Here is a 12,448-nt window from a genome sequence, read left to right on the forward strand (position 1 = left end):
ATAAAAAAACAACCTTAATTCCCGTAAGCTATGAATCTCTGTACTAAATTTGGTTAAATTGGTCATGGGGTTCTAGAGAAGTCAACAAGAGACTCCAGGGCCTTGACTGTTATCTGAATATATTACACAATGATAAGAGATCTCTCATCATTATCACAATATACATGTACTTACATGTAGTAACTAGTTTTCAAGAAATAATTGCACTTTCACTCTTGAAGTTATCCTTAACACTACAGACACCAGAATCTCTCACTCACAGGTCATTAATTTCACAATTAGTGTCATGATTATGTAATGAGTTTCATGTCCAGAAGTCCAGACAATTTTTTTTTTTTTTTTTTTTTTTGTTGTTGGTCTTATGAAGATATTTTCACTAGAAGCTGTGTCCAGCATCATTGTCCCTTAAAATCCCCTATTGGGCCATAAATCTTCCAATTCTGGTAGAGCAACACTCCTAATTATTTCTATTCATAGATATATATCCGTTTGTTAGGTCAAAAAGACTTTGAAGATAAATTTTAATAATGCATTTTCATACCAGAGTAAGAGTTTCACCCTAGCATCAGAACCACTAACATTTTGTTTGTTTGATGTCCAAGAGTTAAGAAGTTTTTTTTTTTGTTCACAAAAAAGATAAAAAAGGAAATAAAAAATGCATATTCACTATATGAACCAACAGAACCTCTGAGCCTGGGTCCATGATTTGTGAGTTTAAATTATATTTAAAGAAAAAATGCACTTTCACTACTGCACGTTATGAGCCATAGGACCCCACCCTGGTACCACAGCCCCTAATCCCCAGGGTCACAAATATCGCAACTACGCCTCCTTGCTCCTCATTACTAGGCAGAGTTTGTCTTTTGTCTGCTAGATTTCCTGAAGATTTCTGAGGACTGCATCATTTGAGGGTGGAGAGGGGCAGTAGTCATGCCCTCAGTCTCTGAGGGAACAATTTTTGTTCCTTGAAACTAATGGTAAAAACTCAAGATTGGCTCATTAGTTAATAATATGAGAAGTTGGAAGTTGACGACAATGGACATCATGAATAAACCAAATCAGACAAACTGGGCAAAATTTGATTACTAATTAAGAATACGTCGATTAATTTACCATTAGCAGCGACCATTATTTACATATATATACCTCCTTTTAATGGTGCGATCCCTAAAAGAAATCCAGCATGAATTTCACTAACATTGAAATATTTGAGCACGATGATAGACAAATTGTCTTCATGATTTCATTGTAAGAAAGAAATACCCATGATGTTCGAGCCATCTGCAAATGAGTGGTATCTACTTGCATAGTATATATTTATAGCTGCTCTGGACAAAAACCTGACAATATTAGTGCTTACCCATAAGTTCTATACTTAGAACACGGCTTTAGGACATGCAATAACAAGTGAAAATTGGGATACAAATGGTCTGACCGTGAGTTTCACAAGCAGCTTATCTAACTGAATAAGAAAGTGAAACCTTGTTGATATTACCAGGAATATTTCATTGAGAGCTTTAATCCATTCACATAAACAAAGTTTTATTTAGCAAAGAATTAGGATGGGATTCTCCTTACTTGCCAGTGACTCTGTGAGTTTGTGAAAATAAAAATAAACCACATGTTCCAAATTTTCATACATATAAATATACTGCTGATTATAATTCATTAATTAGTTACTACCACCTCAACAGTCCTTATTAACGCCTAATGTTTCTATTGCTTTAGTGAAAATCACTTTTGAGGTCAATAAGTTGATCTGCTATGAACATACCAACCCAACCTTGAACAATGTTTATTTGCTACGTACATCCTCATCAGTTAGAAAGTATCACATCAATTTAATGCACAATCAATATAGGCCTCACTTTATTAACAGTTAAGAATTCAGGAGTTGTCTTTCTTTACATATATCATAACATCATGTACCATCACATTTGAGAAGAAAAAATCCTCATTTCTTTTCTAGTGGGGGGGGGGCATTTTTATTTTTTTACTTTGAAAGGAAGTTACATATATTTAAGGGTTTCAGAACTCTCTCTCAGTTTTTTCTTCTTGAGTTTCAAATCTTAACTTGAGAATTCGGCTATACATAGAAAATTCCTGTCCTGGCTGACTTATCCCTATACCTGCATGAATCCAAGCTGTTCCCATTCTTTTTCTGCAGTTCTTCTCCATTTTCCTTCAGTCTTCATCTAGGGTTGTTCTGGCCTAGCTATTAGTTCTCCATCATTTTCAGTGTATCCCCTATCCATTTCCATTTCATGGTATAGTCCTTTCGCTTACAGGCCGTAATATTCTCCTTATCTTTTAAAATACACTTGTAGAAAAAGGCATCAAGTAGTTCTCATCTCCTTTAGTCATCTTCCAGGTCTAAGTGCCATACACCAAAACAGATATAATATTTGATTTAAAGATCTTCAGTTTTTCTGTGTGTTTTGTTTTAGAGGTTGCCTATTTGACCATACCTTAGTCAGTTGAAGGCTTCTCTGGCATGACCCAGTCTTGTCTGTCTCTGGTTCTTTGCTCACAGTTGCACTATAGGTGTCAACTTCCTAAATCGTTCTTCCATTAATTATGTGCAGTTGTTGCTGATGTTCAGTCTCATAGTATTTGCAGTGTTAACAATTAATCCCATTGATTTAGATACGGATTTCAGTGTATCAGATTAGAATTGCATGTGGTTTTTATTGCTTGACAGGAGGGCAATATCTGATGTTCTATCTTCACACTTGTTGTTGATGTACATTACTTTGATCATTGTTATTAGTTTTTCTAGGATATTCGGTACTGGTTCACAGGTTCAGAATTTTCCCTGCTTTAATGATGGACACTGTCAAATTAACGGATAGTATGCATAGATTTGATCTCCACTCTACTGCTTGTTCTATGATGTTTCTGGGTATGTATATCTGCTCCATTATACACCATCCCTTTCTTCTATTTTCTTGTGATGGTTTGTCTAATTTTTCTGATGTGATGATAATTTTTCCCGTTATCTTTGCTGTTGTTACCATTCATATTACCTGTACTCCTCCCCAGTAAATACACTATGCTACATCTCCATTTATTTGAAACTTTACAATCCACCCTTTGTTCCTATCTTGAGGTGTGCACTTTCTTCTCTCCATTCTTTGAAAATTATGTTGTATCTTATCAACTAGCTGCTGTGTCAGAATTTGCTTTTAGAAGTTCTGCAGTGATGATATCAACTCCTGGTGATTTTTCATGCCTCTGATGGGTTTTTTTTCTGATTTCATCTCTTGTTGGTGGTTCTGTGGTACATTAGCATTGATCAGCTTCCTACAAAGTTAGCTTATCTACTATGGGGATCTAGAGACTTCAGCAACAGTGCCCACAAGAGGATATATGTTAATACACCATATACACACACACATATATATATATATATATATATATATATATATATATACACTGACGGAAACTTTTCTTTTATATTTCTTTCCAAATTGACATGCTTTCATCCTCACTATGAATACATGCTTGTTGCAAACTAGTTTGATTCAGCATAATCATTACATCAAGGTCAAAGGGTGTGATGACTGTTCCATTTAATATAACGAATACTTAAATGATTATGATATTCTAGTACTTAAATTTAGTTTATACTTTTAAAAAATACATAAAATTATGAAAATGAACAAAAAATGCTTTCTCTGTTGTTTTATCTGGTGATGAAGGAAGCAAACATTGCAGAAAAAATTTGCATAGCCCGAATTTTTTCTGTAATGCTTGCTACCTTCATCAACAAATAAAAAAACAAAGAAAGCATTCTATTGTTTAAATACATACATGTATACACACGTACACACAACTGAGCAAAACTTCTTGAAGTCTGTCACTGTCTAAGATATTGAAGTCTGCCACAACACTTTGAAGAGGTCAACCTTGTCAAGGTTTGTCTTAAAGGGACTGATTCACGATTTTCCCTAAAATTTTCTTTTTCACTTTTAATGATTAAAATCTTCTGTCTAATGTGTTTAAAAGAGTTCACATTAAAATTAAGGTTATACATTATCACAGCTAGAAGTTTATTATTTGTTGTGTAAACAAAGATTGCAGTATGCTATTGTTAATGAAATTTTTAACAGAAATGGCTATCGATCCAAGTTTATCATATCTTTCACATTTCAAGCATTTTTGGCGCAAAATGTGTCATCTAGAAGTTCAAATTTGAGATTATGCAAAATTAAGATGTTTTATATTACAAAATCAATATTTCACTTGTTTGTTTGTATACATAAAAAGACTTGAGTCTTTGTTAACATAACACAGATTTAAGGCTAAAATATTGCTATTACTCTTGCATTCAGAAGGTCAAAATTTTGGCTGTCAGCATTAAATTATTTATATTTTTAATTTTCACCATAAAAAAGGAAAAATATTTTTATCAAAAATCGTGAACCAGTCCCTTTAAATTGTAACCGACAACCTGCAGGATGTAAGCACATCACATCAAGTAGAATACTGTCTCAGTGTCTCAAAAAGCCCCACACAAACTCTGCTGGTGTCACGAGTTGGCCACCCTTAGACTCATTAATTATGACCTTCCATGTGATAGATATGAGAGATGTTACTTGCCTAAACAAGGCTGAAAATAATGCCTGTCCAATTTCCTTTATTATTGGTTTACTTTATAAACATTATAAGGCAGATTGATGCCAGGCATGATTTCCCACAATTAGTTATTTGCAGACCAATAATCCATATTGTTTTAGAGAATTATTTTGATGTCAAATGTACAGGTATTTAGAATCAATTTCACAGACCCTTGGCTGTAGCACATGAAACTTTTAAGACTTAATTATATATGTTTCCTTGTTATAGATCTATTCTATTAGTATAATTACCTTAATACATTTGAGAATCCGAAGCAGAAATAAACCATCCATTGCAGGAAGTAAAACTGAAACAAGAGTACAATTAAGAGTCCATCCTGTCAAAGAAGTTACTTGATGTACATTTCTTCAATATCAATTTACATGCAACTGGTTTAACTTACTGTTCATTCTTCTTTCGCCATTATGTTTCATTTCCCGACCTTTTTCTTTTGACTCAATGCATTCTGTCACAGGATGTTGATATAAAAAATCACAATAGTTTATAGATTTATACAAAAATATCGTAATTTCCGATTCCATGACTTTTGACTCCAATTTTGTGTACTCAATCAATTTCCTTCCCCAACCAAGCAAATGATGAATGTCATCATGGTCATCAGCAGTACATTCAATCCCTGCACTGCCATTATCTGCATGCTTACAATATACACAAGCAAGAATTAGTGTACAATTCTCCACAAGTGATATATCCGACATTTTCTCTTCAGTACGTTACATGTACCATTTCAAAGGTAGAAAGGACACCAGTTATATCTGAAGTGAAACAAAAGACGAGGTTTAAAATTCATGGTATTGGGTAATATCATATTTACCCCCTCCCCCATCATGTATATGTATTCATGTCATATATATATATGCACACAAGAAGGGGGTAGGGGTGAAAGGAGAACCAGAATGTTACAAATGCTTGTAAAACATATAAGCCCCGGCCCTCAGATGTGTTATCTGTACTCGTGGAAATGCTTATATACATGACATTGTGTACTATCACAATCAAAGCAAGAAAGCGTTCAGTGCATTAAGGGCATGAGTTAGCTGTCAATGTGTTGCTTCTTTATAAATCATATTTCATCCAACCCAACATGTAATATCATGTTCAATCCATGTATGGAATATCATCAACAATTAAACCAAGAGTTAGTTCTCAATAGGGCTGGGACGATTCAGGGTTTAGCTTGATTCGGTATCAACTCAGAACAGCTCAATTCGATTTTTTCTATTTGGTTCATCATGTTCATGTTAGTCCAATTTATCTAATGTCAGCACAAAAATTAAAACTTTTAACAAACAGCATTTTTAATTTAATTTTTTTTTCAATTTTTGTATAACTTTTTATCATGCCTCAGACAAAATTGTTGAAATCTAAAGATTTTTCCTATATATTTGCATGTAAAACTTTGACCCTATTGTGACCCCAACCTACTCCTGGGGGCCATGATTTTTTCAAAATTGAATCTGGACTAGGTCAGGAAGTTTTCTTGTGAATGTATACTCCCCCGACGTGATAATTAAATTTGTTACACAGTTAGTTAGTGACCTCCTCGCCCGATATGGCTTTCCTTTTCACACTATGTATTTTTCCATTTATCAATGCTGTTTTTACTACCGGTAAAGGGTACCTTTCCCCTCTTAAAAAAAACTGAAATTTCCCCTCTTGAAGATGGAAAATTCCCCTATTAACACAACATTTAAAAATATTTATTTTTGATATGTCGTGGTTTTTCTGTTTTAATCCGATTGTGGTTTTATTAAATATCCTGATTTACCTTCTTCGTCATTAAAACGCTTTTTGTTATATCGTCAACTTTAAAGTTTAAGCTTCAAAGTAATATTGATCGGTAATAATGTTGCATAATGCGAATTCATATCTGAAAAGATTTACAAGGAAAGATGCTGTTGGGATGTCAACAATTGAGAAGCTTTTTAAGAGTCAAAAGTTCAAAACAAAAGAAGGTGAGTTGGACACGGAAGAGGGAAATGTATCGTAACAACGTTTGTATTGAGGGTAAGGAAGGAGAAAAGAATTTGTCAAATGATTGATTGATTGATGTTTTCCGCCACACTCAACAATTTTTCAGTTATCTGGTGGCGCCCAGTTTTTATTGGTGGAAGAGAGAACCCAGATACAATGTACCTGGGAAAGAGACCACCAACCTTCCGAAAGTAAACTGGGAAACTTTCTCACTTACCAGCACGAGTGGGATTCGAACCCGCGCCGACAGAGGTGAGAGGCCGTGTTATTTTGAGCGCGATGCTCTAACCACTCGGCCAATGATTCAGAAGATTTACATCAACTTGTTAAATTGTTCAAAAACAAGAAAAACAGAAAAATTGACTTGTAAACTTGAAAAAGAAAATTAAACAACAGTACTGATCTCACATGGTTTTTGCTTACTTTTGTTATTATTTCATGTAACGGACTGTAGAACACTGTGTGCGTTCAAGAAGTCACTGAAAACACATTTTTACCATCAAGTTTTCCAGGACTAGTTTCTATCATTTCAGTCATTCGTGTTTGCTGTTTCAGTGCATTAAGATTATCTTATCTGTTTTGACTGTGTGTCTTAGTTTTCGAGTACCATTTTGTGATTTTTATTAAAAAAAAAAATCCATGTTTTAATGTATTATAACAGACATTATATGCTGTGTGTGCGTGTGTGTACTTCATTATTATCATTTTAATACACCCTGAAACTGATGTTTATTCTTATCTAGCATATTTATGGTATCTTGTGTTTTCATGTTTTATATGTACAATCAGGATAGGTACAGCTACAGACTGTTTACATGTGATAACGCGTTTTATATCATTGCTTTTTAATGTTTTATTTATTTTCTATGTATCATGTGTATAACATTCTGTTGTAAGGTATATATGCATTGTAAAGCACCTTTGAGCATACATAGTGTATGAAAAGGGTGCTATATAAATATGGTATTATTATTATTTCATATTTTGTCTATATAATCATGGGGTTTTTTTTGGCCTTAATAAACACCAGAAGGCCTCAGAATGCAGGATTTTTCTCCATTTATCTCAAAATTTTCCTCATAACCTCTGTAACCCTGCATTTAACCTTGTAACCCTGTTTTGTAGTGTAACCTGGTTACAAAATTGTCACCCGGGAGAAACTGCTCCGATTTCTTGCCATATATATGACTCAGCTATGCGATGACTTTTATAAATGAATAGACAAATATTGCTAATATTCATATTTTCATCCATGTTTTAAAAGGAAGTCAGCCATTTTGACAATATAGAGAACATCCTTACAATGGTCACCGAAACAGGTGAAGTCAACGTTTTAGGAGCAGTGACATGCGTTTTGTTACGAAAATCTATTCAATTAACGTACTAATGGAGTTGGAATTTCTGGATGAAATTAAAGGAATTTAATTACTTTAAAGGTAGGTGTATTATTTATTTATTTAATCCAAGTGAGAAAATCGCGGTGATAATATCAATAAGGTCACCGAAACTGGTCAGCTGGACAAAAATGTTGAAATATTTTTTTTATATGCATTAAAACTGCTAAAATAAAATTGTCCAAAATGTTTGGGCCTAAAATATAATAGGCCTTTTGTGGCACTGACCTCCGTATTAATGGTGTCATGTCGAACTATTAATAGCCATATTCTAAAAATAAAACTTCAAAAAATCCGCGTATAAATATAGACTTAGGCCTAGTACCTAAATTTAGAACACTGTCATACTACTAAAAAAGAACAAATCCTATTTTCTATCTTAAGTTCTGCTCGAATCCTCCTAACCCAGTAAATCGATATTTTTTTTGTTAGACATGTTAAAACTCGACCATTACAAAAATGCTGTATCGTACGAACAGCGCCGTTGCGTCTTGAAACTGAAAGCGCTAAACTACACAATTTGTGTCACTTTGTGTAAGATGATACCCACATGATGACAACATTTACCTGTCTTTTGCTTATTTATCCATCAACAACAGGAACAGAAATCCCGTCCAGAACGATTTACGTTATCACGTGAACTTGAAGTTGATCTAAACTAAGTGCGCAGGTTTCGCAGTCGTGATACCGGATATTTCACGACTGCGCTTGCCTGACTAAACAGTGAATAAACAGAACGAAGCGACATTAGCTTTGAAAGCGATGGCAACCATTTTGCCCCTCTAAATATATAAATGGTATAGGAATATAGTATATCTCAAGGTATATCAATATTGATTAATCATTCTAATAAAAACATCAATTTTGTACAAATACAAGAGAAACCTAAGAAAACTACATTAGATGACCGCTTTTAGTGTAAAGAAATATATATATGTGGAAGAATTATTGGCTTGCAAAAACATTAATTATTTAAAAATTGCATGCATGTATCCATGTGCCTGCTGAGATTAAAAAATCTTATTCAAAAGAAGGCCTACGTATTTGCATAAGTTTACTGCAGCCCACTGTCTGTCGGTCATTGTACATATATAGGCCTAATTACTATTATTTATGGCCAAATGATCAGTCCTGAATCACTTATGAAAAGGTTAGGGAATATTTGGTTTCAAGAATTTAATAATGATTACTATATCAAAGTACTGAAAGACGGGGTCAAATTATTAAATGCATAACTTTCAGAAGTGGTGCAGTTATGCTAATATGACAATTCATATGAAACTCTCCATATAGGCCTAAATACTTTAATCCGACATAGGTCTTGAATTGCAGATTTACATACAACTTCCTATCCGTGTTTTTGATATAAGAAAAGAAGTGTTCAAAATCGAAATTTTCTTGAAGTATGTTCCTTTTTTATGGTTTTGAGACCAAAACGAATATCTAAAGGAATGCTTGTATTGTGACCTCCTAGTCTTGTGGCCAGTTTTGATGGGTACCTGTAAAGTGCGAAACGAAATCGACCGAAACGAAACGAAATCTACCGAAACGAAACGAAACCCACCGAAACGAAACGAAACCCACCGAAACGAAACCTACTGAAACGAAACGAAACAGATTGTATAACCGAACTCTTTTAATTATAAAAATAAAAAATGGTATCTTAGGCCCCTGTGAAAGTTACGACATATAAATAAAATTCGCCTCCCCTTTGATGTAAGATTTCTGCTTGACTGATACAAAGTTTTAAAAGTTGGAAAAAGGAGGGGTGAGTCAGCACAAAGTACATATTGGAAGTTGATTAAATACCATGTGCAATTAGTTTCGGATCCAAAAATTTATGAACGGAGGGTTACAATTTCAGAGGTCTGGGGAAACACACTAAACGAGGGGTGGGGTCGCCGGCGTTGGATTCGCCTTTGGGTATAGATACATTATTTGAAGAAGCTGGTGTCTGAGAAAGTTGAAAGCAGGAAGAACTCTTAACCCCTTATTTTATGATGCCTGATCAGGGTTAAATAAATTGCAATGCTGGGTTTTCATCGCTATTTGCAGTATCACAGAAAAGGTTATAATGAGATGGACATGTAAACACACCAAACTTGTATAAAACAAGATGTGTTTGTGAAACACAAAATGCCCCCCCCCCCCCCATAATATATTGTCACAAAAAATGTTCAAGTGCAATATGAAAGCTCTAATATTTACCAGCAAGAAGTTATGACCAATGTCAATCTTTTTAAAAGTAGGTCAAATGTCAAGGTCAAAAAGTTTAGTACAAACGGAAAGGTCTTGTCACAAGGAATACTCATGTGAAACATCAAAGCTCTATCACTTACTGTTCAAAAGTTATTAGCAAGGTTAAATTTTTCAAAAAGTAGGTCAAACTCCAAGGTCAAAGTCACTGGGTAAAATAATGTTGGGACCCACAAAAAGGTCTTGTCACAAGAAATACTCATATGAAATATCAAAGCTCTAGCTCTTACTGTTCAAAAGTTATTAGCAAGGTTAAATTTTTCAAAAAGTAGGTCAAACTCCAAGGTCAAAGTCACTGGGTAAAATAATGTTGGGACCCACAAAAAGGTCTTGTCACAAGAAATACTCATATGAAATATCAAAGCTCTAGCTCTTACTGTTCAAAAGTTATTGGCAAGGTTAGAGTTTTTAAAAAGTAGGTAAAACTCCAAGGTCGAGGTCACAGGGTCAAAAATGTTGATACCCATGGAAAGGTCTTGTCATAAGGAATACTCATGTGAAATACCAAAGCTCTATCACTTACTGTTCAAAAGTCATTAGCAAGGTTAAAGTTTCAGACAGAATTACAGAATGACAGACAGGACAAAAACAACATGCCCCCTAATCTTCGATCTTGGGGGCACAAAAATAGTTTCTAAACTACTAGAACTGTAAATATGTACATGTAAATTGTAAACATTTTAACAAATTATTTACATAATTTCTAATTTCATATGAACCGCTGCGGTGGCCGAGAGGTTAGAGCGTTCGCCCCGCATGCGGAAGGCCGGGGTTCGAATCCCGGCCGCGACATACCTAAGTAGGTAGTGACAGGTAGTGACAGTTCCATCGCCAAACGCTCGGCATAAGGTGTGAATGTCACGTGTTCTCGGAGATGACCTTAAAAACGGATGACTCGTGTCACAGTAGGTGTGGCACGCTAAAGAAACCCCACTGCTTAATGGCCGTAAGCGCCGAGCATAGGCCTAAATTTGAAGCCCTTCATCGGTCTTGGTGACATCTCCATATGAGTGAAAAATTCTCGAGCGAGCCGTTAAGCAAGATACAATCAATCAATCTAATTTTTTGACACACATTAGGAAATGAAAGATATATACATGTGATAGTCAATCATAAATTAGCTGCAGAACTGTAGTTTTGACGGAACAGAGAGCTACAGATCCACCCCTAACAAAACCCTTCGATTTACGGCGCACAAAAAGCTGCGCACGGTTGAGACCTAATATCGTTGTATTCTTGTGTTGCTGTCTCATAAATGTAAAACTTAATACGGTACCAATTTTGATGCACCAGATGCGCATTTCGACAAATAATGTCTCTTCAGTGCTGCCCAACCGAAATGTTTGAAATCCGAAATAACAATGAAGTTTTAGAGCTATTATAGGGAAAACAGTGTACCAAAAAAGCGGAGTCAAATTCGTCTAAGGATAAGAGCTATGCGTGAGGGAGATAATTCTTGATTTTGAAATGAATTTCTAAATTTTATAACAGCAATTAAATATACATCCGTATTTTCAAGCTAGTAACGAAGTACTTAGGTACAGGGCTGTAGAGACCCTCGGGGACTAACAGTCCACCAGCAGAAATAAATTTAATATAAAAAAAAATTAAACATACACTGTATTTTCCTATTATAGTTGTGTCCAAATATGCCTTCAAATATTCATTAAAGCCCCATAATCACAAAAATGCAAGAATAGGGTGGGGTCATTTAAAAATCTTATCAAGAACCACTGGGCCAGAAGAGCTGAAATTGACATGAAAGCTTTCTGACATAGTGTAGATTCAAGCAAAAATCATGGCCCCCCAGGTGTAGGTCGGGGCCATAATAGGGATTAAGGTTTTACATGCAAATATATATGGAAAGTCTTCAGATATGGGCCAAGGTGATTCAGGTGAGCGATATGGCCCATGGGCCTCTTGTTTAAAACAGAATGATGAAATGCGATTGAAAGGACACATAGAGATGGAGTTAAAGGATACATTTAAAGCGTGTTTTAGAGTATCTACCAACTCTTCTATCCAGTGGTTACAGTATAGAATTTTACACAGAATAGTGCCTGTTAAATTTTATCTGAAGAAAATCAAAATTATAGATAATGATATCTACACTCTCTGTAATAGCTAATGTGAACTATTCTGCATGCGTTCTTCATGTGAAAAAAATGTACTAAATATTTGGA

The 12,448-nt window shown here is 34.8% G+C and overlaps 1 protein-coding gene and 1 long non-coding RNA gene across 4 annotated transcripts in view; one reads left to right on the forward strand and one right to left on the reverse strand.

Annotated features, from left to right (window-relative positions):
• The window catches only part of LOC125674089 (inhibitor of apoptosis protein-like), a 21,580-nt gene extending 16,184 nt beyond the window's left edge, over positions 1-5,396 (reverse strand). For 2 of the 3 annotated variants that reach the window (XM_056160395.1, XM_056160396.1), the window contains exons 1-2: positions 5,024-5,339; positions 4,872-4,927 (exon numbers count right to left, since the gene is read on the reverse strand). In XM_056160395.1, coding sequence (XP_056016370.1) covers positions 4,872-4,927; positions 5,024-5,339 — 372 coding nt within the window. Of the gene's footprint in view, positions 1-4,871; positions 4,928-5,023 lie in introns of all 3 variants that reach the window. The other variant, XM_056160394.1, reaches the window with a different exon arrangement.
• The window catches only part of LOC130053329 (uncharacterized), a 49,155-nt gene continuing 42,101 nt past the window's right edge, over positions 5,395-12,448 (forward strand). The window contains exon 1 of the long non-coding RNA XR_008801886.1: positions 5,395-8,051. This is a non-coding gene — a long non-coding RNA (uncharacterized LOC130053329). The remainder of the gene's footprint in view (positions 8,052-12,448) is intronic.

The sequence above is a fragment of the Ostrea edulis genome, chromosome 3 (assembly GCF_947568905.1).
Source record: "Ostrea edulis chromosome 3, xbOstEdul1.1, whole genome shotgun sequence".
NCBI lineage: Eukaryota > Metazoa > Mollusca > Bivalvia > Ostreida > Ostreidae > Ostrea > Ostrea edulis.